A 27,843-nucleotide genomic window follows, 5' to 3' on the forward strand; every position below is an offset into this window, starting at 1 on the left:
GTGGTTTGTGCTCGGGCTGTGAACACCGCCGGCCGGACCGCGGGCTGCGTCACGGGGACTGCGAGGCGTACGGCGACGCCGAACAGCGTGTTTGCGGCGTGAGACCCTCCCTCCTCCTCTGAGAGCTCCGGGCCCCTGGCCCCCGGCCGACAGCCGTCCGCGAGCGCGCTGCGTCCGGGCCTCTGCCGTCTTCCGGCCCTGCGGCGGCCCCGCCTCCTCTCCCGACTTCCTTCCCTGAGCGCGGCGGCGGCGGCGGGGACTAGCACCGGCCTGCGCGCGGAGCGGGCACCGGATGGTGGGCGGGGGCAGCCGTGAGGGTACGCTGCCCGCGCGCCCCTAGCCACCGCCGCGTGGCACCGGCTGCCGGGCGGGGGCCTGGGCCGGGGCCGCGGACGCTGGGGGCGCCTCGGCCGGGCTCAGCCTTTAGAATGGAGAATCCGGGCGGGGTGGGAGCGCCCGGGGTCCCGGAAGTCACTCCAGGGTCGATTTCTCGCCGGGTGCGAGGCCGGCCCCCTCGGAGTGCTCCGGGAGGTGGTGCTGGGCGTCTGAACGTCGCATCCCTTCCTGCGCCCGTGTGTGGGGTGGGAATGCCGGGTGTAGGCCCTGGATCAGAGCTGATGGGGTTGCGAGCGGCGTGGGGTGTGCCTGGGACGGTGACCGGATGTGTCTTCCTGAAACGTTGTACTCAATCTCCAGTTCCCTCTGTTTCTACAGCTGGGCCTCAGTCCTCACAAGGCTCTAGTGGGCTTTCAGCCATGCCAGGGGAAGGCGCTCAGGGAATTAACAGGACCCTTCCCTCTCCTCCCCCTCCCTCGCCCCTGCCACGTCTCCCCCTCCCTCCTATGTGGTAGGTACTTCTCTAGCACCCCACAGCGATGATGGATGCTGACCCTTAAGCCAGGTGGGAAACCAGGCTGATCCAGCACCTGTCTTTCCCTGTTAGGGGGATTGCCAGGCTTCTCAGATTTGGGGCAGCGTAATCAGTGAGTGACCATGGTTCCCAGCACCGACCCTCCACTGCATCTAGTCTTAGACACTGCCGCCCTGCACTGTAGCATGTACCTAAACAAAGTGTGGAGCCTGAAGGAGAAATTGTGGGAAATCCTCGCCTTCCGTTAGACCACATTCCTTGCCTTTCTCAAGATTTTTCCATGTTGCCCACCCTGTTTTTGTGTTGTCTTCCTTCCTTGCCCTTGTTTCATTCCTTTTGAAAGCGACCACTCCCCTGAAGTTCTCGGACCCCCTTCGTGGGCTCTCCCTGTTGTAGACAGCCTGTGCTTGCCCCTGGTAAACTAAGTTCCAACAACCTTGCTTTAGGAGTAGCACTTGACATTTTTCATAGTTTATTCTCATGCAGTTCATTACTCAGAGTTGACAACTTCTGTCCCATCTGGAGTAACGAAGGGAAAGGGAAGGGAAAAATTGTCTGGGGAATATCAGAGTTGGGAAGGCTTCAGATGTTTTCTTTGAATCCATCTGGCATGGATAATAATCCTGTGTGGTTTAGGATAAATTACCTAAGTTCTCTGAGTCTCTGTAAGGTGGGATGGCACTGTCTACCTTAGCTAGGAGTAAGGCTCGAGTGACATGATGTATATAAACTTTAACAACGTCTGGAATCTATAGATGATCAATAAATATTTCTTATTTCCACCCTCTTCCTGTGCAGACTCCGTTTTGTAAGGGAGACAGGTAAAGGACAGAACAATTTGTAGGCTGGCATAAAAAATCCTATGAGAAAGCAGTAAATAGATAAAATATTTGGGAATGTGAAGCTGTGGGTGCCAAATTCAAACTTCTGAAATAGGAAATTTTAAGTTTTTACTTAAGGCCAGACACTGTTTAGGGCCCATGTGTTGTGATTTGTGATCGATAAATGTAGCTAAAGTTGCCCATGTTTAGACATCTAAAGGTTCAGTGTGGTTGGGTTGAACTGGAAAACAGACTTACTAAAATGCTTCCTCTCAACTTCTGCTTTGTCACGCTTTTCTTCTAGACCCAACATGAGTGAAGTTACCTGCAAGAAACGGGATGACTATTTGGAATGGCCTGAGTATTTCATGGCTGTGGCCTTCTTATCAGCACAGAGAAGCAAAGATCCAAATTCCCAGGTAAATGAATTTCCCAGGAGAATGCTTAGATACTCCCAGGCAAAGAGATTCCTGCACGTGAGCAGAAAGGGGAGATTCAGTGGACACCTGTCAACTTGAAAGTGCAGGGTCGGTCTGCCTTTTGTGCTGCGTTTCTACAAGCTTACTTCTTCCTGTGAGACAGAAAATTGTCACATGCCGTTGTTAACTGCCCCTCGTGCCCCTTCTGGGACCCAGGGTGCACTTTCCTTGGCTTATGGGAGCTGCCACAAAAAAAAACAGGCAAGGAGATCGACAGCTCTCAGCACCTGTAGCAGCTGTGCATCTGTTTTGAGTTCTGCAGTCCCTCTGGTTTTATTCCCTGCTTCCCCAGCAGCAGGCTAGCCAGTTGCAGGCACCAAGCCGTTGGGCATGTTTCCTTCTAGGTCGGCGCCTGCATTGTGAATTCAGAAAACAAGATTGTCGGGATCGGGTACAATGGGATGCCAAATGGGTGCAGCGATGACCTATTGCCTTGGAGTAGGACGGCAGAAAATAAGCTGGACACCAAATACCCATACGGTAGGGCATGTTTTATATCCCATTCTGTGACATAGCCTGGCGAGTGCCTAATTAAGAAAGTTGGTCAGAAGATGATGATCTCCCTTTTGTCATCAAGAGCTGGAAAGAAAAATATCCTACTGAACTACCCCAGTTTCCTGGCCTTGTCTCTTAAGTTCCAGAGAGAGCCACGGAGAGAAGCATGGTAGTGGTCACACAGGCTGGCCCTGAGATCCGGGGCTCTGCTGCCTGTGCTGAGCCTGGCAGGCTTCACTGGCAGCCTCCTGGCTTGCACAACACCAGAGCATTGATAGTCGGCTTCTCTGCAGACGGTCACAGCCCCTTGCAGAGATAGCTGAGGGATGTGCATGGTGTCTCTGCAGGTTCTTTTTTTACTACTCGGAAGCAGGGTCGGCTAACCAGGGGCTGGCTCGGGCTTTGGTCTGATGAGAAGCAGGCTTCATTCAGCCCATATGCCTGATGAGAGCATCTGGCTCAAGCTCATTGCTGGGAAGCGGGAATCAAACTGTGAACTAGACATCAGGAGATGGAGGATCCGGTTGCTTCCTCCAGTCAAAGGAGATGCTGCAATTTCACAGTAAGCTGTGATCACACCAAAAGCCAGAAGTGAGGCTGGGCACGATGGCTCACGCTTGTAATCCCAGCACTTTGGGAGGCTGAGACGGGCAGATCACCTGAGGTCAGGAGTTCGAGACCAGCCTAGCCAACATGGTGAAACCCCATCTCTACTAATGTTGACATTGTAACGTAGCTACATCTACTAAAAATACAAAAATAGCCAGGCATGGTAGCAGGTGCCTGTAATCCCAGCTACTCGGGAGGCTGAGGTGGAGGTTGTAGTGAGCCAAGATTGCGCCACTGCACTCCAGCCTGGATGACAGAGCAAGACTCTATCTCAAAAAAAAAAAAAAAGGAAAAGAAAAAGAAAAAGCTAGAAGTGTGGAACTGCAAACCTTTGGCTTGACTGTCTCTGGATTTTCACCTTGAAATTAGCGAAGGGTGCTTCTTAGAGTTTGTTGCCTGTCTGAGCCCCAGGGAAAACTCCTTCAGAGATTGCCTGGGAGGGTCCAGCCACAGCTTTACTTTTCCTTGTATTCCTTGGAGAATATGCAACTAATGCTGGAAAAGAGGCAAATCATGCTGCGTATGCAGGTTGCTGATTTTTTGTAGGGTTCGGTCCTGTATTTTATGCCTGAAAATGAACAGACTGGCACTGTTGGAAGTTAAAGTAGAGTAAGGCCATCCAAATGGGAAAGATTGTGCCTTCAGGCCAAGGCGTGATGTATGACCTTTCTTCTTTGTTGACTGTCCTGGTAGGTTTTCCTCTGGGTTTTTCTCATGAGGAATTCCAAGTCTACATTTAGTCTAATTTATAAATTTTTGCTAATGTTCCTGAACCTCGATCATGTTAAATAAGCCCCATAAATTTCTTTCTAAATTGCCTGGGGCAACTCCTCCATGTTTGAAAGAAAAAGGAAGGACGTACCTGGAGGGAGAGGAGGAATTGAGGACTGCAAAGCAGTCTGGGTTTCCAGGGTGTGAAAAGTAGTTTAGGGATGAAGGGGACTGAATCGTCAGATCCTTGATTTAACCTCACCCCTCCCTCGTAGGAGTGGGAAGAGAGGATCGGAGGTGGGGGAGGGTAAGACTGTCTTCTCAGCTCAGCTTCAGAGCTGGTGGTAGTGGATGACTAATTAGAAAAATGCGCTGACTCAGAGAAACTTTTTGTCATCCTGATTTTGATTCTATAAGCTTTTGATGGTAAGAAAGAAGGGAAGTGATTAGTTGTTTTTTAGTCCATGCAAAGATAATTTTTCACCGTGTGGTTCAATGTCCCATATAAAAATGGTGAAAGTGGAGGGTCGATATGTTAAAGATCTGCATTGAAATGTGTGACGGCCACAGTCAATATTTCACCGAGTCTAGACAGTGAAATATTGGCCCTTGTGCTGGACTTCGATATGGAGGAATTCTGGGGGGATGGCAGTCTATCATACTCAAGCTGGTGCAAAAGATACCCGTGGTTGGACAGTGCAGAGGGGTCCTGGGTGGGCACTGAGCGGGCCTCCCAATGGGACCTGTGCCTTCTTCAGTCACTGAGAGCCCCCAGCAGATCTGTAAGCTGTGACCTAGAAGCCAAGGGCTGTGCAGTCCATTTGCAGCGCCTGCCCCACACCCCAGACTTCCCAGCACTCCTGACTTCCCGTGTAGCTGATTTTGTTGGTTATGAGACACTGCCTTTCGTCCAAATTGAGGAGAGTGCCTTTCAGAGCCCCTTTCTAGAGGGAATTTTTTTAAAAACCTACATAGGTATTTGTCCAACTTCACTGATTGTTTTTTATTGAATAGCTGCTGAGCTTTTGGGCACTGGTTGTCTGCATTATTTTTTATTATCCATATGATACCTCTAGGTTTTCAAAGCTCTTTGCCCTTACTTATCAATTATTCATTTATATGTAGCTGTGTTAGAATGTCGACAATTTTCTTTCACGAGAGTAAGCTTGTAATTTGATGTACCATAAAAGTTGTAGAAGGTATTAAATGGTTTTTAAAGACATTTAGTATTACTACCGCCATAATACAGTAAAGATGGGCTTTAAGTCTAAATGACGATGACTGTGTACTGTGTATAAACTGTATACTTGTTGTCGTCTCAAGGATTTTCAGGCCACAGAGAAGTAAATGTTTGGTTTGCCTGGGATGTCACAGAAATGTTTGCTGATAACTGACTCAAATGCAAACCCTCTTTTTTTTTTTTTTTTTTTTTTTTTTTGCTTTTAAGATTTTCAAAATTAATTTAAAAAGCAAGGGGATCCTGCCTTGAGTTGGATAGCTCACCCCGTTCTTTCCTCATCTGCATTAATGGCGACTGAGCTGCTGTAGCAGGAAGGGTAACTTCATAGGTGATGTGTTACTGCCTGTAAAGGAGCTTTAGAGATTGCCTTGAGTTCTAGACAGTGATTTTTAACTCTTTTGAATGTACAGGACCCTCTTTTAAATGCCAAAAAACTTCCAGGACCCCTGCACAATGCTAAATTCTTAGTATCTTTTGAGTAAGAAACTCCACAATGACAAAAACTACTTTGTATCATTAACATTTTTATGTTAATCTGAACTTTATTAATTGGATAGCATTTATGTATGTTTGGGGAAAGTTTATGTATGTCCTGGACATGGGATTTATCCAGCTGTGGATATGCTTGGACCCCTTGCAATACCTCAGTAGTGTCTCAGGGTTCTGTGCCCACAGGATCTAAGCCTCCTCCTTTCTTGTAAGTAACTTCTATAATGTCACACATGCAGGGTGACATCTCCTAATTCCAAGGTCAGTGCTCTTCCTGCTACCTCCCTGTGTCTCTCCTGTGGGGCACAGGAATTCAGCTGTACTGAAATGCCAATCATTGTCTCATTTTTTTTGCAGTTGATCAGACTGAGGCTCCGATAAAATAACTCCTCAGAGATCAGGAGCTCGGGGAGGGGTGGCCTGTGCCTGGCATCATGCAGAAAGCCGGCATGGCTCACCAGCGTGGCTCACCAGCGTGGCTCACTGGAACATTTCTTCAAAAGGGAGTGCAGTGGACTGAATGTGTCTCCCCATAAATTCACATGTTGAAACCCTAATTCCGATACGCTGATATTTGGAGGTGGGGCCTGGGAGACGTAATTAGGCCATGAGGGTGGAGCTCTCCTGAGTGGGATTAGTGCCCTTCTAAAAGGGACCCCAGAGAGCTCAATTACTCTCTTTCCATGTGCAAGGATAGGAGGAGAAGATGACTGTCTGCAACCCTGAAGGAAGACCTTGCCGGAAGCTAACCATGCTGGTGTCCTGACTTCCAGCCTCCAGAACCGTGAGAAATAAATGTCCATTGTTTCTCAGCCACACAGTCTATGGGACTTTGTTATAGCAGCCCAAGGGACTGTGACAGGGAATTGAGAACTGTGTAAATTTGAGTTTACCAAGTAACATACAACTTAATACTGCTTTATTAATTGCATAAGTCAGAAGTCGTTAGTCTTGATTGACGCCTTGTGGGGAGTAGGGAAGCACGCAGTACTTGTAACGTAATAGGAAGATGGAGCTTTTCCTGGGCTGTGTCTCTAGAGAGGTATTTTTAAAGGGTGTTTTTGTTCTTCCAGCCTTGGGATCAAAACTTCATAAAACTATTTTATTATAATGTAGTATTAATGTGGAAAATGAAAATTCCTTCTGCTAAAGAAGCTTTTTATTCCATCCTTCTCCTGAAAAATCCAAAAGATAATATGATGTCAGTAACATTAAGTGGCAGGAAGAAGGCGATGTTATTATACTAAGAATCTTTTCAGATGAATGACAATTAAAACACCAGGAAGCAGCAGATTTATCTAATTTACCAGATTAAAAAACTTGGGAAGATTTTTATTTTCTTGAGGGGATGGCTGTTGCTAAACCCGTGATGAAGTATTCATTTGACATTTTTCGTTCCTTTTTCTTTGTGGAATTCATTACAGTGAAGCACATTTAATCAAAATACCAATTTTATCAAATGGAGGTGAAATACTCTTGGTGATTCAGATATCACTCTTTCCTTGGGTTTTCATAACCAATTTTGATGACATAGTTTACAAATTAGAGAGTTGGAGAGTTCACTTGTTCCCGTTGTTAAACTTAAGGGAATTTTTAGTAATGCTTGCCACACGTATCCAGCTGCCCAGCACTTGCGGCCTTGCTGATTTCTGCTGGTGAAGGACTCTGGGTTTTGGTGAGTGCCTCTGTGCTTGGCTTCCTACCCCGCCCAATGGACCAGGGAGCCAGGATTGCTTGGCCTGCTGCATCTGACTGCACCAGGGAGGGAACCATAGGGTCTCCACATCCCCAAGAGTGGGGGGTGGCCTCAGTCTGAGTGCATTGGGCAGAAATGGAGATGTGGCTGTTACCCGAGTCAGTTCCTATGTCTACAGGGATACCCTAAAAAGGATGTAATGCTGGGAAGGCAAATGCTGAAAAACCTGGAGTTAATTAAGGCGAAAGAGTTCAGCAGAGCATCTTAAACACCTTTGCCAGTGTGGGGCAGTGCTTCTTTAAATTCTCTATTTAAATTTCATCTTTATTTTTCAGACTTAGCATATTGTTAAGCATGCATAGATGTCACTTTTGTGATTACTTAGCCATTTACTTTACCCCCTTGAACACTGACATTTTCCTGACTGCCATGCATGTGATATATTTCTTTGGCATCCAAAAGGTTAGTGTTGAGAAACTAATTTATCAAGAAGTTAGGAGGCTGATCCTTCTTAAGCTGTGACTTCCTCACAACTTGTAAGAGCTTCTTAGTAATTAAGATCAAATTTGTTCTTCCAGTCCTGAAATTGAATGCCCCTCTGGTTTTGTCAGTCAGCCCATGAATTTGATAACTCGCCGTTTCTTTTCCTGCAGAATTTAATTTCACTTATAGCTTCCTGCTGCTCCTCCCCTGCCTGGCCATCTAGTAGTTGTGGCCCGACAGCAGGTCTAATTAGGGACTTTTATACAAAACAACTGTTATAATCGATGGAAAACCTTTGAACAATTGCATAGGAAATAAATTAAGTAGATTATTTTTATGAATCAAGGGCAAACTCAGGTGTGACTGTGTGGGGTTTTAGATAAACAGAGGAGCACACCGGTGTGTATATGAGAGTTCTCCCACCCCCTAAAATCAACCAGCTCCATGTAAGCATGTTTTACTTTAAGATATAATTGTTTATAAACAGTTTTCAGAAAGGAATAATGATATTTTAATATAAATTATTTTGATATTTATGTATTTTTATAGTTACAGAATTAATTATTTTTAAAGTGCTAGAGTTGACTGTTTCATTGTGAATACCTACAAAAGACATATAGTAACAAACTAACTCCTCCTTCTGAAGAGCACATGTTAGGAAAAGCTGAAGTGTTTGGGGATTGGACCTACCCATGAAAAGACACATCTGTGTCTCCTTTCTAGAAAAAGTGATTTTTGAGTCCGTTCACCTCATAGAAGTTTGAAATAAAACTTAATGTAAGGTAGTGGTTCCAGGGTTCCCAGAAGTAGGCTGAAGTTTATCTTTGTACTATAATCTCTCAAGATAAAAGGTTTGTTGAAAAATGAGTAGCCTTGATAAAATGTCAGGGGCACATGCAAACTAATTTAGAAACAGCTGTATTAAGTATTTGAGCACATTAATGATCTGAATGCAAATGGATATTCCTTCTTTATTGCTGCTGCTTTTTTTTTTTGGGACAGAGTCTCGCCCTGTCGCCCAGGCCGGAGTGCAGTGGCACGATCTTGGCTCACTGCAGCCTCCGCCTCCAGGTTTCAAGCGATTCTTCTGCTTCAGCCTCTGAGTACCTGTGATTACAGGCACTTGCCACCACACACGGCTAATTTTTGTGTTTTTAGTAGAGACGGGGTTTCTACTGGTCACCAACCTGACCTTAGGTGATCTACCCGCCCCGGCCTCCCAAAGTGCTGGGATTACAGGCTTGAGTCACTGCACCTGGCCACTTCTTGATTTCTTTAAGTTTGCGCAGTCTTTGCTTAGAAACACAGGAATCGCTGTTCAGTGTGGTTCCCTGAGAATGATTACTGTCATAGTCTTGATTCTGGTGATCTGTTCTCTATCAGTTGTGCTGATTTTGACTGATCTTCTCTGAAATTGGCCTAAATGACTAAAGCTTTATTGTATTTTGAGTTATTTTCATCCAGAATCTCCCTTCAGAAGCTTTGTTAATATTAGCTGTATTAAAGTAGAATATGAATATATTGTTTGCTCCCAGAAATACACAATAAAACCTAGTTCTTAGAGATTTTTGCAAATGTTTGTATTGCTTTTTACTTTTACTTTCTGAAGACTTTTTAAAATCTGGATAGGGATATGCATGTCTGTAATACACACATAAGTTAAGTAAAGCCCTATAGTGCTTAAAACAACAATTGGCATATTCACACAAAAGAATCCTGGAGCCGCCCTAAGGAGCCAAAGGGTTCTGGGTTTGCTATGTTTGTGCCCAGTGACTGTGGGGTTGTTAGAGGTGCCACCTGACATTTATTTCTCAATATTTCTATGAAGTCAATTATCACTGAAGACCCTTCCAGTTCTCTTATTCTAAGGAAAAATATAAGTATGATAGCTTTGATGGCATTAGATTAGTATCTTTTTCTCAGCTTATGGAGTTTTGAAAGCGTTCTCGGTCAAAGCAGAGCTGTAAAAAGCTGTTGGAGGCAATGCCACAGGGAGAATGTGCATGTGTACTTATGGATAAATTAATAGAAACAGGCTCCTTTCCCTCCCCCCTCTAACGATTAAAGAGTCTGGTGCAGTTGTAAGATGAATAGATACCATATGGAGATAGGATGCATGAATAGGAGGGGACAGTCAGACTGTAGGTTACTCCACAGACATGCAGATTAAAAGACATTGGATGAGAAGAGTTTGGATAACAGCAATAAAGAAAAAGATCCTAGCCAAGCATGGAGTGCACACCTGTAATCCCAGCACGTTGGGAAGCTGAGGCAGGTGGATCGTTTGAGCTCAAGACTTCAAGACAAGCCTGGGTAACATGGCGAAACCCCATCTCTACAGAAAATACAAAAATTAGCGAGGTGTTGTGGCGTGCAGCTCTAGCCCCAGCTACTCCAGGGGGGCTGAGGTGAGAGGATCGCTTGAGCCCGGGAGGCCAAGGCAGCAGTGAGCCAAGATTGCACCACTGAACTCCAGCCCAGGCGACAGAGTGAGAGACCCTGTCTCAAAAAAATTAAGAAAAAGATCCCATGTCTAAGTGAAAAAAAGTGTATGATTACATAGGACACACTTAAAACTCTTTGGAGACAAGACGTTAAGACCAAATAGAAAGAAAGGACTTTAGAAATTCCTTAGAGAATGAGTCAGCATGACAATATTTATTCAAACGAGATACTTGAGTGGCATTGGGAAATCCCTGTGATAAATGCAGGATACTGGTGAAAGCAAGAGAGTTGTAATGCAAGGGAATGGACGCTCCCCTCTGCTGACACTGTCTGAAGGGTCGGTGCCAACCAATTAGTGGAGGTGTAAATTTTCTCTGTGCTTCTTTCAAATGATAGATGCCATAGTAAATTTAAAATATTGAATATGATAACTGAGCATGAATTTTTTAATTCTGCAATTAAAAGACTTTGTTCAAAATGCCATTAATTTTGAGTTTAGGTGAATAAAGGGAAGCAGAATTCTTCTGTCGTTTTTCCTTCTACATGTGAGTTATCACTTTTTAGGAATTAAAATAAGTACTAACAAGTCACCTATTCTCTTACCAGTTCCAGTTGTCTGCCAGTGATGGGGATGTTCTCTGGAGTCATCTTCCTTTCTTTTTAAAATTGTAACTCTGTTTTATAAAGCATTGGAGTTTTTCCGACACTGTCACATGTAGTCATTCGTTCACTGAGCAGACACTTCTAGGGCATTTATTATGTGTTTTACATGCCAGGCACTCTGCAGAGGTCAACAGAATGCCACGGGAGGGACTCTGTTTTTGAAGAGTTTGCAGACTAATTGTGGAGGAGGTAGACATTAATGAAATAAACAGATATGACTGAATATTCCTTTCTGAGGTAGTCACTTTTTTTCTTTTTTAATGAGACAGGGAGCAGACACTGAACCTGCCAGCCCTTGATCTTGGACTTCCCAGCCTCCAGAGCTGTGAGAAATACATTTCTGATGTTTAGAAGCTACAAATTTATGATATTTGTTAGAGCAGCGCAAAGAAACTAGGACAGGTTTTGTGTACGAACTGGATTGTTCTGGGGCAAGAGTGGAAACAGGGACTCGCCAGCTGGGAGGTGACGCAGTGGACGATGCGAGGGCCTTGGAGGGGGTGGGTGCTGGGGCGGGAGAGGCTTGACTGGAGATAGGGTATATTTTAGGGGCAGCATCAAGAAGATGGCATGATAAAGGGTGGGAGAGGTAGACTGACTCCCCCTAAACAGTTGTGGCTGCAGCAGCTAGACAGGCATACTGAGGAGGAGAAGCAAGATTTTGGAATGATCAAGGAAGATTTAGACACCTGAAGGCTGAGGTGCCCGTGAGAGCTCCCTGCAAAGGGTCAGGTGGTCAGGTGGGTGTATGAGGTGGGGATTAGTCCAGACTGGCTATATCAGGTATGTCTGTGTCAGTGTCAGGTATGTCAGTGTCAGCGACCTGGGTGGCTGATCAAGGAAGCACGTGCAGAGGAAGGAGGAGTAGCTGTGGCTGAGCCCTGAGGGCTCCAGCACTTAAGGTGGTTGGAGAAAGAAGGGCCCATGAGAAGGAGCACACAGAGCAGTGTTTTAAGAAGGAAGGCCTCACTTTGGGAGGCTGAGGCAGGCGGATCATGAGGTCAAGAGATCGAGACCATCCTGGCCAACATGGTGAACCCCATCTCTACTAAAATACAAAAATTAGCTGGGTGTAGTGGCGCGTGCCTGTAATCCCAGCTAGTCAGCAGGCTGAGGCAGGAGAATGGCTTGAACCCAGGAGGCGGAGGTTGCCGTGAGCTGAGATCGCACCACTACACTCCAGCCTGGCAACAGAGTGAGACTTTGTCAAAAAAAAAAAAAAAAAAGAAGGAGGGCCTGTCAGCTGTGTCGGAGGCTGCCAAGAGGCCTAAGATTAAAACCTGTCCATGGGGTTCAGCAATGTGGAGGTCAGAGGTGACACTGCCAAGTACAGTTTCAGCCAAGTACAGTTTCAGAGGAGCAATAGGGTTGGAAGCCACGTTGGAGCCACTTGAAGGAGAACAGAGGGTGAGATGATGGGGACAGCTTTATTTAGATTGGGCTTTGGGATGTGTGGCCGAGAAGAGAGCAGAGCAGTGGGGTGGCAGCTGGAATGGAGACGAGGCCACGGAAAAGGATTGCGTTGTTTGTAGGATGGAAAAATCTGGTTTTGGCTTTGGATTTTGCTTTTTTGCAGCAGGCGTTTGTTTGCTGATGGTAATAGTCCAAGACAGAGAGGGAGATAGAGATATCTGGAACAGAGGCAAGGTGTTCAAGGCTGTGAGGATCGGTCTCTCAGACACCCTGGTTGGTAATAAGAGGAAGGACTGAGGGGGGCGGTGGGAGGACAGCAGACACAGGGTCCTGGAGGGAAAGGCAGGGTGTGATCAGTTGCAGCATTCTGGTGAAGGAGGAAGGAAGCAAGACCACCGGTTGAGACAGCTGGGAGTTGGAGCTTGGACGCTGGGAGGAGAGAAGAGGTGATTGTGTGGGGCGGGAGAGGAATGTCTTAGGAATATAGGGCAGTGTTAGGAGCTCACATCTTATTTGAGAATCCCGAGTTGGGCTGTTGTTCTCCATTTTCTACCTGCCGACACAGGGTCAGTGCGCTGCCTGAGGCAGGCCAGGGAGAGCTGGAATTAATTAGAACACATCCTGACTCTTCTTCCAGTGCCCAGTGCTCAGGCCCAGTTTCCCTCTAAACACTATCAACACACAAAGGAGGCTTCTAAGCTCCATAATGTATATTTGCATCACAGTACTATCAACGCTGATTAGTGCTCTGTTTCTCTTGGTGCTTTTGTCACGCATTTTAGGCATCACGCGTGCATTTCACATGAACAGTGGGAAGGGAGTTGGCATGGCCTAGCATGGATGCAGAACAGCTATTTCCACATCCTCCTCCTCCTGACCTGATTGTGTGCCCTTAGCACATAGGGAGGCAGCGTAATTAGAGTTCTGGGGCTTTATTACCAATAATGGCCGTACCGCAGTCAGAAATCTCTTTAGCCCCGAGCACTACCACTGGGGCTAAGTGGCTCCCCTGGGCGCCGTGAGTTGTCACCTGCAGCTTTAGCAAGAGGCAGTGAGGAAGGGGGCAGGGATGGGGAGCAGAGTGGGAGAGAGGGAAAGAGAAGTGGGTATTCTCATAGGCAGGCTGGGTTGGGCAGGCCAGGACAGCCTGGTTTCAGGTGGGCACAGGTGGGAGAGCGTGGGAAGCACTCACATGTAGCAGGTAGCTCGTCCATGCTGTGCTCTTGACAGATGTTAGTCTTCGTAAGCGTTCCTGGAGAGGGATTTTTCTTTCTATTTCTCAGGTCCGGAGGCTGAGGCCGAAGAAGATGCTTGACTGCTAGGTTGCGGGCAGTGTGTGAGGACATGGTAGGGAGGAAGCAGAGGAGACAGGCAGAACCAGGGGTCTCCAAGACCCCCAAGTGCGTTGTCGCGGGAGCAGAGACGGAAGTTCTTGCCTCCGCCTTCAGGACCCTGGGCCGTGGGCAGGGAGATGGATGCCGTGGGTGTGGAGGCTCCCCTCAGAGCCTGCAGCATGGGGCTGCCTTTTAAGCGAGTGACCCACCACTTTCTCCCCCGACCTTGGTAGAATTCCTTTTCACTGTCATTTTCTTCCGGCAGAGACCTCCTCTCTGGACACAGGTGGAAACAGAACAGAGCCCACACCTTTTCCAGGCATGCGGCAGGTTTCTTCACATCACCCCTGCTTCTCTTTATTTTCACACACAGACTTACACTGTCATGCCTCTCAGGTGGAATCATGTGTCCCTCCGTGGCGAGAGGGCTCAGTTACTTTATCTTCTGAGTAGAAATGCCACACTGTGCCTGGGGCTGGGCTGGGGGCAGGATTGTCTCGATTCCAAGGACAGGTAGGCTGTGGGGTGCAGCGGGATCGGGGAGGCAGAAGCGCTGTCACTTGTTGTCTCTGATCAGGAAGACCCCGTTCCTGCCAGCCAGTCTCTTTCTCAGGAAACAGGTCCGGTTCTGAGTACTGGTGACAAAGGCCCAGTTTGCAGAGTTCTTTGGCGTTCACACAGCATTTTCCTGCGGTGTCCCTCACTTGCTGTTCATGTGACCCTGTGAGATGGGAAGGAGTGGCTATTGTTATTTCTATTTGTAGCTGAGAGAGGCTGGAACTTGAACAAGGTATTATCTTTGTGTAGGCACATCCTAGGATTTAAATCCCTTTGTTCTGAAAAGACATTTGTAATCCTAATACATTTTTCTACAGAAACATGTTACTTGAAGATTCAGTTCCCCTTGCACCTGTGAACAGTGCCTGGAACCCCCGTTTCCCAGATTTTCTCAGCACTCCAGCAGTCCTGCTGTGTTGCTTTAGCTTGCACTTGGGCCGCTGCTGATTTCCATGCTGGGGCATCTGCAGCCCAGCTTGTGTGAGCTCTGCAGGGACCAGACCCACCTCCATCCTGCAGCCTACACCCAGCCCTGTTAGCTCTCCACCCGGCACGGGTCAGTGTGCAGACAGAACTTACCAGAACATACCTGGGAAACTGCGAGAGTTTTAAACTGTTTTCTCTTCTTGCTCCAGCCCTGTTACTAAGGGCTGCTTCCCTAGGTGGGGAACAGGGCTCTGTCTGAGCAGGCTTGGAGGGACATAGGCTTTGGAGCAGTCCAGCAGGCTGGAAGGAGGAAGACAGGGCCTGAGCCAGGAGAGGGGTGAGGCACAGAGAGGCTTCCCTTGTGTAACTACCTTAGAGAAGTGATGTCTGCTGATTTCTATATGGTGCTCCCTTCCCCAGTTCCACCTTTATTTCAAGTCATTTGAAAACCCTGATAATGAGCCAGATTGCTACTTTACTAATAGGAACTTCATGCAGGAGAGATAAGATAGAGGGGTGACATTATTTGGGCCCAAACTCTAGAAATCTTTGCTTTAGATTTTGTGGAAGCCATAATTGGGAACACTTGATAGGCTTTTGGGAGAGTGTATTTGGTGGGGGTGGGTGGGGGGCTTAATTGTGGCGGCTATTCTGTTGTTAAATTATTGACGTGAAGGATAGGTACTCCGGAGGCTGGCAGTGACATATGAGGCCCTGTCAGGATATCTTTCAATAATTAAGAAACAAGTAGTTGAAATTCCATTTTAATACCAGAAGCTGTGAAGCAGTTCCATAGATGGATCAGTTAGAGGAGCAAGTGTGTACCCCATCCCTCCGCGGAAGTTTCCATCAGGCACCTGTGGGCAGCGGGGGCCGGGGCAGGGGTGCCTGTGCTCCCAGAGACAGCGTGTCCAGGTTTAGCAACTCTGATAACTGTAGGTCCCCAGAAGTAAAAACACTTAGACCCTAACTTCAGGAAGTAATGACAAAAAGCTTTGTCATCAGAATGGAAGTAGAAGATCCTGTAAATTACTACTGAGTTTTTTTTTTAATGCACAGGTCAACCTTGAACTTGGGTATGCCATTTCACGTCACTTGTTAATTGCAGGGTGGGAACCCAGTAGAAATAATAGAGGGTGATGCTTCCCACCTTTTCATTCCAGAAGGCCGTGAGCAGACGCTTCTTGGCTCGAGTCCTGACCCTTGTCTTGTCAGTGAACAGAACTGTCCGTGCTCTGAACGGCTCAGCTTGGGGTGGTGGCAAAAGGCGTTGCAGGCCTGTTTTCAGTGGCAGCAGGCGCTCCGTGCCTGGCCTTCTGACCCTGACCCTAGCAGAAGCCGCCACACCAGGCTGCCACCTGTTCAGGTCGGCCTTGGCAGAACAGCCCTCAGGTCTAAGGACATCGTTTTCTTTAAGGAAAATCCTGTGTCACTAAAAATGAGTTCTGAACTAGATCAGAATCTTCATTTTCCTGACGCCAAATTTTCTCCGGCCCCAGTAGTTCCTGTCACGTCACCATAGCAGATGAAGATCAGTTGAGGGTAGAATAACACTATCACTGCTGAATTATTTGGGCAGCAATTAGAATTTGTTTAGCATTATTTAGGGTTTTTAAACAAACCTATCTGAGTAACCTTATAATGCTACTGTCTAAAATAGATATTATATTAGTCTTATATCAGATGAGGTGAAAGTCAAATCTATAAAACGCTGAACTCTTAAATCTAACCAAGGATGGAATATATCCTGTTAATTTGTCAAACTTCTAGAGAACCGCCTACATGAGACAGTAAGGATTAATCAAGCCCTAGTAAGAGAGAATTTGAAAAATACAGTTTTCTAATTATACAGTCTCTTCTCCATGGTCCAAGGTTAATGCAGTTCTGAATTCTGACAGTAATAGAAAAGAAAAAAAAAACAAAACTAAAGCATATGAATTCTCTTATAATTACTTGAAACAGAGAGTCTCTTCTGGCAATCAAAGACCTTCTAAGCATTAATGTGATATTTTCAAAATTTGATTCTTTTCCTTTTAAACAAGGTTGGGAATAACTGGAGAGTTGTATGTCACTCTTTGTGCTTATCAAATATATATGTAGTGTTTGCAGATTTAATTTACTTATTGCTTAGGTGTAAATGTGTAATTCTAGGTTGAACATTTTATCTTTTTTTCTTTTCTTTTCTTTTTTTTTTTTTTTTTTTTTTACAATTTAGACTAACTTATGAATACTTCCTAGATACTGTATCTTTGAAATACTTGGTTCTTATTCCTACTACTCATATAAAAACTCACAATTACTTCTTGGTTAGTTTTTGCTCTCGGATATATTTGTAGCTCTTGCTGCAGTTCATCCAGGCAACACGACAAAAATGTTCACTCTAGGGAAAGGTGAATTTATTCCTTCGTTTATTGCTGTCAAATATCTGTGGTATGTTTATTGTACAGGTTGAGCATGCCAAATCCAAAAATCCAAAATCTGAAACTTTTTTTTTCTGAGACAGGGTCTTGCTCTGTTGCCCGGGCTGGAGTGCAGTGGCGCAAACACAGCTCACTGCAGCCTTGACCTCCTGGGTTCAAGTGGTCCTCCTGCCTCAGCCTCCCAAATAGCTGGGACTACAGGTGCATGCCACCATACCTGGCTAAGTTTTTTTATTTTTAGTAGAGATGAGCTGTCACTATGTTGCCTAAGCTGTTCTTGAACTCTTGAGCTCAAACGATCTCCCCGACTTGGCCTCCCAAAGTGCTGGGATTACAGGCATGAGCTACTGTACCTGGCCCAAAATCTGAAATCTTTTGCACACTAGCATGATACCCGAAGGAAATGCCCATGGAGCACTCTAGATTTTAAATGTTTGGATTGGGGGTGCTTACCTGATAAGTATGATGCAAATATTTTAAAATCTGAAACCTGAAACAATTCTGCTCCTAAGCATTTTGGATAAGAGGTAATTAACCCATAGAGGAAAGGTACATGGAAGCCCCAGACCACCCAAAAGAAAAGCCCTGGGGAGAAGATGGGCAATTATGGCTAGACTTCAGATTTCAGGCTCTTACAGGTGGATCTGGTGTCTGAGACTCTATGAACAGATGGATTCTTAGTCAGTGACTGGCCGGGTGTGATGGCTCACACCTGTAATCCCAGGACTTTTGGAGGCCGAGGCGGGTGGAACGCCTGAGGTCAGGAGTTCCAGACCAGCCTGGCCAACATAGCAAAACCCCGTCTCTACAAGAATTAGCTGGGCATGGTGGCGGGTGCCTGTAATCCCAATTACTTAGGAGGCTGAGGCAGGAGAATCATCGCTTGAAACTGGTAGGCGGAGGTTGCAGTGAGCTGAGATCGCGTCATTGCACTCCAGCCTGGGCAAGAAGAGCAAAACTCAAAATTCAAAAATAAAAAGTCAGTGACTATGGGAGAAAAGTCAAAAACCAGTATTTTACCTTGGGAAGTGCCCACAAAGGCAGGAAAAATAAAAGGACCTACAGAAAAGTAAAGTTGAACACAAGTGTGTGGTAGTCCTGAGAGGTTTTAGAGTAGAGAGGAGTCCAGAGAGAGCAGATGAATCCAAAGGTTCCAGCCCAGAAGAGACCTTGGGTTTTCATGATGAGACCCTCCAGTGGCCTGTGGAGCTGGCTCCCATGAGGTCATCAGACCCAGCTGCGCACATTGCTTCCCAGGTCAGCTGGGCGCACTGCTTCCCAGGTCAACTGTGTGCATTGCTTCCCAGGTCAACTGGGCACATTGCTTCCCGAGTCCACGTCATGCTGGGAGTGGGAGATTGGCTGTGTGGAAAAATGTCTACACCACGGAAATTTGGCAGATACGTGGTGACCCAGCAAACACAGTTGACACCTGAAACATAATTTTTAGGAATAGTATTTAACCTTGTGTGTGGGATCCATTCTGATCTCTATCCTTCCCTTCTTACCTGTTTCATTAAAACAGAAGAAAAAGCGGGTGTCACTCACTGAACTGATTTCATGACCTGCAGTTTGAAAAACATTGTTTTAGAGAAAACCGGAGATTATGTATGCTTTACAGAGTCAGAAGACAATTATTATTATTATTATTATTATTACTCCTATTATTTGAGACGGAGTCGCACTCTGTCGCTCAGGCTGGAGTGCAGTGGCACGATCTCGGCTCACTGCAACCTCTGCCCCTCCGGGTTTAAGCAGTTTTCTGCCTCAGCCTCTGGAGTAGCTGGGATTACAGGCGCACGCCACCACACCCAGCTAATTTTTTTGTATTTTTAGTAGAGATGGGGTTTCACCATCTTGGCCAGGCTGGTCTTGAACTCCTGACCTCGTGATCCACCCGCCTCGGCCTCCCAAAGTGCTGGGATTACGGCGTGAGCCACCGCACCCAGCCAGAAGACAATTATTTTAAAAATAAATTGTAGTAACAGTTGTAGATAGGATGATTTCATCTTGAAAGGAGGACAAGAAGAGTCCTAAAAGGCTGACAAGATGGTCTCTCTAGACTAAGGACTAAGTTTGCATGCTTTCAGGAGAAGAAAAACGAGCAGAGAGAAGCGGGAGCCGTCAGAGATGGAGGGAGGGAGGGGCTGGAAGCACGGCCTTGTGTTTGCCTGGGGAGAGGAGGCCGTGTTTTGATAGAGAAAGCTGGTATTAGAGAAAGTCACCTGTTCTGGAGGATTGAGGAATGAAACTGGAAACCTTAGGAGAAAAGCACAAACATTGGTTGTACTTGGTATTTTTTAAATTGCTTTTATTTAGTTAGCTGGAAATGCACTTTCCCAGATCCACTGTCACTCCTGCAAATTACAGGAGTGCTCAGCCACCCTGTCGAAGGTCATCCAGCTTCCAAGCAGCAAATTGGACCTTGATCCCTCGTGCTGCCCCTTGCTGCAGAGCTCTTTGTCCACACTCACTGGCAGAGGTGGAGAGTGCAGAGGGGAGGATGCTTGGCCTGTGGTGGTCTGGCCAGCCAGGGCAGGCGCAAGCTTGTCACAGGCCAGTTAGGCATCCAGTGCTCTTTGTGGCCTGAAGTGGATTTGGCAGGTGCCTGTTATTTGATCAGTGTCGATGGCCAGTCGACACAAGTAAATGAGTTCCCAAACTTGACTCTGACCCACCTGCTTTAAACAAATTGGAGGAAGTCATCAAGTTCGTTTCCCCAGTTTCCTCTCTGAGGACAGTCTGGGGGCTGAGGCCTGGCTGAGTCCAGTCTCCTTGGGTGGAACAGGCCCAAAACGAAGTGCAGGGTGGCCTGGGGGACAGCGAGGGTCAGAGTTTCAGAGCTGTGGAGATCCTGGAGCTGAGAGACAAGTGTCAGCCACAAAGGTGAAGCTGGATTGCAGGACCACAGCAGGCAGCAGCTGGGAGCTGCGAAGTTGGCGGGGCTGGGTTGTGGCCTCAGGTGCTCCTCTGGGCTGGGCTTCTCCCCTCAGCCCCGCAGGTGCAGGCCGGGCAAGCCGGTGATATCAGACAGGGCTGAGGGGGTCTGGGGAAGGGGGCAAGAACCAGCAAGAGAGACCAGGGTGGGGTTGATCTTACACCCTCCACTGAACGCTTGAGTTTCCTGTTTGTCAGTGTCCAGTCTTATGTATGTGGGATTTTGGATTGTTCCTTTTAGAGGCTCATGTGTGCTCGACACACTATTGTTCATATTGCCCAGTAGCTTTATATATATATATAAACATATATATATGGGTGTTAAATATTTATCAAATGAATAAAGGAGGAAATGCAGATTCCAATTATTGATGGTGACATTAAAAGTCCTCTTAAATTCAAATATCAGAAATATGCTCTCCCATCTAATAAATAATTTTTGATGGTGCTGGTATTAATATTCAGATATAATATATATGTTTTTTATATGTTTTAAATTTAATATTCAGATATAATATATATTATATATGTATTTTTAACAAGAAGCTTTACATTCTTCATCTTGTGATTTTTTTGGTTAAAAGAAAGGAAGTCTGTTCATAATCTTGTGCATTATTTCTATAAATCACCCTCTATACACAGGGATGTCAGGTGCTACCGAAGAGAATCTGTTTTATATGGTAATTTTCACTAATGAATCCAGACCTGTACTGTTAAATTTTGCCCCAAACTGCCTGGGATGAAGCAGAGGAAGCTCGTTGCAGTGGGTCTGACAGTTCTTAGAGGATGCTCTCATAGTGTTTCATAACACATGCAGAGGCTCTGCACTTCTGAATGTTAATACCAGCGCCATCAACATTATTTATTAGGTAGGAGAGCATATTTCTGATATTTGAATTTAAGAGGACTTTGAGTACTTCCCAACGTCACCATCAATAATTGGAATCTGCGTTTCCTCCTTGATTCATTCGATAAATATTTAACACCCATTATGTTCATGGCATCACATTAGACTCTGGGGGAGTTACAAAGAACCAAGGCTGGGCTCTGCCCTCAAGGGGGAAATAAAAGAAACAATTACATGTAATCATTTTTAACACCAAGCAGCGTGAAACCCAGTTCTGGAGTATCCTGGTCACAAGGGGAGAAGGGGTCACGGGAGCCCCTCCAAGGCCAGCGCCCACGTGGCCACGCCTCGCACCTTCCCAAGCAAGGGCCCTCGCACCCTTCTCTTGTCTTTCCTTGTCCTCCCATGCCGTCAGGGTTTATGAGACCTGCGAGTCTCGGGGCATGGCTCTGGTCACTGTGGCCAGCGAGGATTATTCTCTGATGGGCTGTGGTCAATGAAGCACAGCTTATCTGCCTCTTTCGATTTTCCTGCAATACCAGGAGAGACTGCTCCGTTTTAGGCAGGACTGAGACCTCCTAAAACATGGAATTTGTAGACAAAAATGATACTTCCTAACATTGCCTGGGAGAGCTTTTGGTCAGCCTTACGCCTGCAACATTGTGTTGCTGCTGGGGGACCCAGGGACACAGAGGTGGCTGCAGCTGCACGCGAACACGGGAGGCTGGCTGGGGAGGGTGGCCAGGCCTTCATCTCTCTGACCCAGAGTAGGTGCTCAGTAAATGATCAGCGATGAGGCAAGTGAGTCAGGACTGAAATGTATGAGCACCATAAATTTAGGCCACTGTTCATTTAAAGCCTCAAAACTCGTGGAAGAAAGTGTTACGTGTGGAAGGTTGGCGGGCTGCAGAGGGTAGGGGAGACCTTGAAGATCCCCATATTTATATTCTAGGTGGTTTGTGTGATGTGGGCCATGGCCACATGTCATTCATTAACTCATTCGACACATACTTATTTTAGCACTTGTGTGCTTAGCATGTGCTGGGATGCCAGGGGAGCCAGAGGGCAGTGCTTCCTTCCGGAACTCGTCTGTGCATTGGAATCACCTGGGGAATCGCTTACAAGTTCAAGCCCAGGCCACAGCCCAGGCCATCACACTCTGCAGGCAGGGGGCACAGATCTCTGTATTTTGGAAGCGCCTAAGGGTGTTCTGGTATCAGAGAGGTTTGCAAGTCACTGCCGTTAGGAGTTTATAATAGAGTTTTAGATAACACACCCAGGAAAATTCAGTAACGATACAAGACAGCCATCCAGAAACCTCCTGGGCAGGATGAGGGAGTCAAACCCAGGTCTGTGCTGTGGGCACCACTCATTCCCACTCAAGGAGGACATCCCCTGTGGATTAGGGAGTGGGCACATCTAGGCAAACTGGACCTGGGGTGTGCATTGCCTTTGCCCGGTTCAAGAGAGGGAGGAAGGGGATCCTCTTGACTCTGAACTCAGGCAGGTCCGGATGTGACCCGGGATCACGGGTGGAATGGACTGGTCTGTCGAGAACTCAACTAGTCATTGCCATTGCAGTGGATGAATGTTTTTCTTATAAAAGACAAACTGGGCTGGGCATGGTGGCCCACACCGGTAATCCCACAGCTTTGGGAGGCCAAGATGGGAAGATCACTTAAGGCCAGGATTTCAAGACCAGCCTGGGCAACATAGTGAGACTCCATCTCTACGAAAGATACAAAAGGTTAGCTGGGCTTGGTGGCACGTCTGTGGTCCCAGCTACTTGGGAGGCTGAGTCGGGAGGATCACTTGAGCCCAGGAGTTCAAGGCTGCAGTGAGCTACGATCATGCCACTGCACTCTGGGCGACAGGACGAGACCCTGTCTGGCTGCTGGCGTTTTTCCTTGTGCGTATGTGGGCTGAGCACGATGTGGTGAAGGAGATCTCTCAGGATGGACACGCTCAGCTTCGTCACTTGTTGATTCTCTTGCTCTTAAAATCCCCTAGCCCTCTTAACGGCCACAGTGAACCTGCCGTGTGTGCACGTCAGCACACCAGTGAGCCAGCTCAGGCGGGCACTTTCATGCCCCAGGGTCTTGTGGAGCCGTGAAGTGGAGCTGCGCTGAGGGTGGGGAAGGCACGTGACCTCGCCGTCCTGGACGCTCTAGGTGCCTTCAGGCCTCACTGCTCATCAACAGCCAGACCACGTGGGCCTCATTTGGTATTCTTAGTACTTGCCATTTCTAATCAGTTTTTTTACTTGAGCCTGTTATATGTTATTCAGAGCGGGGAATGGAATGTGTTAACACTTAGTAAATTCTTCATCAGCCGCAACCAAAGTTTTTCTTTCTTTCCCTTTCAAACCCACAGTGTGCCATGCGGAGCTGAATGCCATCATGAACAAAAATTCGACCGATGTGAAAGGCTGTAGTATGTATGTCGCCTTGTTCCCTTGTAATGAATGTGCGAAGCTCATCATCCAGGCAGGTAGGAACCGGGTCTTTTCATTTGTCACATTTGCATTGCTGCCTGCTCGCCAGTAGCTCGCTGCTGATGGGTTTGATCTTAAATTGCCATTGTTTCGATCTAAATTAATTGCACTATCAACTTTGCAAGATATTTCCCGTGTTTTGTTTTTGAATGGTGCCAGGTATTCTAAGACTAATTGCATCCTCTGTGATTCTTAGCATGTTTTTAATTTAGTTTGCAACTTCTTAAACTGCAAGCTGCCAAAAAGCAACACAGGCATTGCATATAATTACTGTCAATTTACTATTCTCTGACATATTGTGCATAGATTGGGGGGAGGGAGAGAAACGAACTTCTGTCCGAAACAAGGTCAGCTGGGAGTCTGCGTATGAAGTTTTAATTTGTATTTAATACATGGTAGATATTTGAGGATCTCAACATACCGTGGCATATAAATGTCGTAAGACCCAAATGGCACTACCTTCAGGTTTTCTTATGTTACAGTTTCCATAAATCTACACCATTGTATTCTGAATATTTCACCTTTTTCAAACTGTCACATCTGAGATTCAGCTACACTTTGTCTCCATAAATCTCTCGGCTGGAGATTTAAAGACTTATCATGTTTAGCGAGATGTGTGGTCTAAAGGGGCTGTTTATCACCAGCCCCGTGGATCTCAGAGCAGAAGCGGTCTGCTGGTACTGAGGAGTCGCGTGGGCTCCCTCGCTCTCGCTGTCGTCATTCCTGGGAAGCTCTCCTCGCGGTGCTCAGGTGTGGAGGCGGCAGCGGGCCTGTGGGCCAGGCAGTGTGGGCCCCACGCTGCAGCCTCCTCTCCCTTCAGAGGCTGGTGGAGCAGCAGCCTTCAGCGCGGGGCCCTTGGGATTCCTGGCTCCCAAGTTAGCGCTGCCTGCTGAGATCAGGACAAGAAAACAGATCTGCCCTCTGTAGAGCTGGTTCGAAGTGCTCTGCAAAGCCATGCTGGGAAGCACCGTGGTGCCCACCTCTGAATTTGCCAGCAGCCCCCACTCCCTGCATTAGTCCTCCCACTAGTAAGAGAAGCTACCTTGTGAATAAAGATGATTTGATTACCTTAGTAAGGGAAATTGGTTAATCGGATCAAGGCTTGACTACTTGACATGTTTTCCCTTTGCATTTGTTTAAAAAAAAATCCATAAAGACTGGAGGGAAGATTAGATATAATCTGCCCTCTGCTGTATTAGAAAGAAGGAGATATGTATTTCAGTGACTGGACACTGTCTGCAAGCACACTCAGAAAAGGTCATTAATCATAGACACTAAAAGCGCTCCAGCTGCTTCCGCCTGTCTTTTGCAGCATCTGTATGTGTGTATACTAAGGGAGCTCCCATTGTTACCTTACAGGTATAAAAGAAGTTATTTTCATGTCTGATAAATACCATGATAGTGACGAGGCAACAGCTGCGAGGCTCTTGTTTGATATGGCTGGGGTGACGTTCCGGTAAGCAGGGAGAATGCAGGGCAGGGGGGTGGTGAAGGCAGATGAAGAGACTTTTTGACCTTGTCTCCTCCTTGTGTTGCCTGACTTCCACACTTGGAGGTGTCTTTAGAAATGCAAGGGCATAAGAATTTAAAGACTCTTATAGGGGTAGATATTTAAGAGCAGTGACAGGAAAATCTGAAGACAATTTGTTTAATGATTGTACTTTAATTTCAGTAACTTTCCAGGAGTTAGACTAATTATTCAAGTAGTGAGAAGTGTAAACATTCACAAGTTTTATAATAGGAATGCCAAACCTTGGTAAATTTTGCAAATGTAACAACTCTGGCATAGAAAATTTAGGATGAAAGTAGCCTGCCAGATTGAAAGATTGGGGATTCTTTTTTTTTCTTTTTTTTTTGAGACCGAGTCTCGCTCTGCCACCAGGCTAGAGTGCGGTGGTGTGATCCTGGCTCACTGCAACCTCCACTTCCCAGATTCAAGCAATTCTCCTGCCTCAGCCTCCCCTGCCACACCCAGCTAATTTTTTTGTATTTTCAGTAGAGACGGGGTTTTACCATGTTGGCCAGGATGGTCTCGATCTGTTGATCTCATGAGCTACCCACCTGGGCCTCCCAAAGTGCTGGGATTACAAGTGTGAGCCACCTGGGAATTCTTTTTACAGCAACATTTTGCATTAGATTTGAAGTCTTACGGGTTTTATGATTGTCTTTGCTAAGAAAAGGTTGTGAGGTATATTTTACTTGCAAGGAAGCTCAGCCACCTTTAATTCATGGCAGAAAATTCGGTTGGGACTCTATAGCTTTCCAGCGCTTCATGGTATTGGCGTTCAGCAGCAGTGGGACCGTTGTCATGGGTGACGTGCCTGGCCCCTTGTGCTGGTCATTACGAATATGGCTCAACATATCTCATGAACTCAACTGTGGTGCTTTCTGAGACTTTAAATTCAAATTATTTACTTACTCTCTTGTTCAGTGATTTTTAAAAGAATTTGTTTTGTTCCCAAATATTTTCTGTTTAATTGTTGTAGAAGTAATGAGGAATGAGTGAAAAGTTAATGAGCAAAAAAAAAAAAAAAAAAGAAAAAGTTGGTTTATTTATGTTTGCATTATTAGAATGTAATTTGAAAAATTACTCCTCACTAAAGGTAGTCGTTTTTTGCTATGTGTAAGTGGCAAAAGAAAATTTACTATTTTTTTTGCATTAGAGCAACTCCAACTTGGCTGCCGACATTTTCTAGAAAATAAGATACATCTAATGGGAAAACTAGTAATCAGATATCATGTTGTGCAGCTAACTTGTTAGAAATCCTTTGACTCGCCACTAATTCATGAACTCAGATAGTTGAAAACCATACAAACCACACCACCCCACGCATCTTTTTTTGTCTTAGTCTTTTCAGGTCGGTGTTTCTCTCTGTATGCTGCACTATAATTGGCTCCTGTAGAGATAAAGTAGCAAGTGAATCCCAGGACATTTTTTTCTCTGCACAGAAAATACGAGTTAAGCCAAAGTAAACAAATTGCTGTAACTGCTCACCAGATAATAACTGTATTTTGTTTTTGTTTTTGTTTTTTTTATTTTTAGGAAATTCACACCGAAGTGCAGCAAGATTGTCATTGACTTTGATTCAATTAACAGCAGACCGAGTCAAAAGCTTCAGTGAGTTACATCTCATTGAATCTCCAGAAGATTGGGATTATCCTCTTCTAAGAAGCTGCTAATGCCTTTCATCTTGAAGTTACACATAACTTTTTACTAGCCAGTACGGCAAAAGTCGACATCTAAAGAATATAAAGCCTCAAATCTTCCTTACTGTCTCTCCTGTCACATGGAATCTGCATCTGTTTGAACTATTGATTTAGGGTTTAAAATAGGGGAGCCTGTGGTGGCCTGGTGCACTGGGCTAGAACAAGGGTGCTTCGCCTTCCTGTGTCCTGGCTGGCTGGGATGCTTGTGGCTCTTCAGAGGAGCATCAGCCGTCTGTCATCCGCTGCAATCCGGCAGCCTCTCTTCACTGCTACATGTGCTGGAAGGACAAATAAATAATTGTTGTTGTGTTCTTAGCGGGGACGAGCAGACACGCTGATCTGAACATCTGGCCCAAGTGAAGCATGGCATATAGTGCCCTTGGAAGAAAATTAGGCCTCAGATGACAGTAGCATTGAAGTCTTTGCTGCGGAGTTGAGGGAAACCCCCAGCCACCCTCCTGGAATCTGAGATCGGGCGGCACATCTGTCCTGACAGACGAGGAGCGTGACTGAACCAGGAATACTGCCTCCATCCCTGCTCTCCCGCTGCACTCAGGGTGGTGGCACGTTATCCCTCTGGGGGTGGGGCCCCCTGTTGTTTTGGCTCAGTTTGGGTTTGTTGGTCACGTGGAGCTCTTCCATTTCGTTTAGCTGAATAATGAGTTGTTCCTAGAGGAGACAGCCTGTCTCTCCTTGTTACCCCCAAAGCCCATGCCCTGCCGTGGTGGCAGCTGGGGCTGTGGATGGGAGGGGTCCCCGGTGTGGATGTGTTGCCCCTCCTCCGCATGCCAGCGTGGTTCATTTACAAGCCCCTCTGCAACTGGAGAGAACATTAATTCCTGTCCCGGAAGTGGATTGTGAGAAATTCCGCCCACGTGGAGACAGTTTATTGCAGCACTATTGGTGTTCAGAGCTCCTGTGTGCCCTGGCTCCATGCCTTCATCTACACAAACATCACCTTCCTAATCACCGCGGGGTGGGGAGCATGTGGCTGTGCCCCTTTAATCTCATTTAATTTTTATTAAACATACTCAGTACCTGTGTTGAGAAAAGGCTTTCTTTATCCTAAAGATTATTACCTTTTTAAAGTGCTCTTATATTTTCATGAGTTTTTATTTTGTCTCTGAGGTTTTGTATTCCACATTCTAGGGTATTCTGTAATTTGGCTCACCAATATTAAAATCTTATTAAAATCTACCTTACCA

At 46.2% G+C, this 27,843-nt stretch overlaps 1 protein-coding gene across 3 annotated transcripts; it reads left to right on the forward strand.

Moving 5' to 3' along the window:
* The first annotated feature begins 19 nt into the window (after window positions 1–19).
* Window positions 20–27,843, forward strand: DCTD (dCMP deaminase). Of its 3 annotated transcripts, none has more exons than XM_010356377.2 (6): window positions 20–295; window positions 1,997–2,111; window positions 2,516–2,651; window positions 23,311–23,427; window positions 24,791–24,887; window positions 26,475–27,843. In XM_010356377.2, exons 2-6 carry the CDS (start codon window positions 2,004–2,006, stop codon window positions 26,551–26,553), a joined length of 537 nt encoding a protein of 178 aa, XP_010354679.1. In that variant the 5' UTR covers window positions 20–295; window positions 1,997–2,003; the 3' UTR covers window positions 26,554–27,843. The 3 variants fall into 3 exon arrangements, with proteins under 3 accessions (XP_010354679.1, XP_010354678.1, XP_010354680.1); XM_010356376.2 differs by having other exon boundaries at window positions 126–317; XM_010356378.2 differs by lacking the exon at window positions 20–295 and adding an exon at window positions 354–1,287.

Source organism: Rhinopithecus roxellana, chromosome 2 (genome assembly GCF_007565055.1).
Source record: "Rhinopithecus roxellana isolate Shanxi Qingling chromosome 2, ASM756505v1, whole genome shotgun sequence".
NCBI classification, from domain to species: Eukaryota; Metazoa; Chordata; class Mammalia; order Primates; family Cercopithecidae; genus Rhinopithecus; species Rhinopithecus roxellana.

Excerpts from the sequence above, each read along its gene's own strand:
- DCTD (XM_010356377.2), top strand. The coding sequence starts at position 2,004 with ATGAGTGAAGTTACCTGCAAGAAACGGGATGACTATTTGGAATGGCCT. Across the intron at positions 2,112-2,515 it reads GCAAAGATCCAAATTCCCAG|GTCGGCGCCTGCATTGTGAA; the intron begins GTAAATGAATTT and ends GTTTCCTTCTAG. Across the intron at positions 2,652-23,310 it reads GGACACCAAATACCCATACG|TGTGCCATGCGGAGCTGAAT; the intron begins GTAGGGCATGTT and ends TCAAACCCACAG.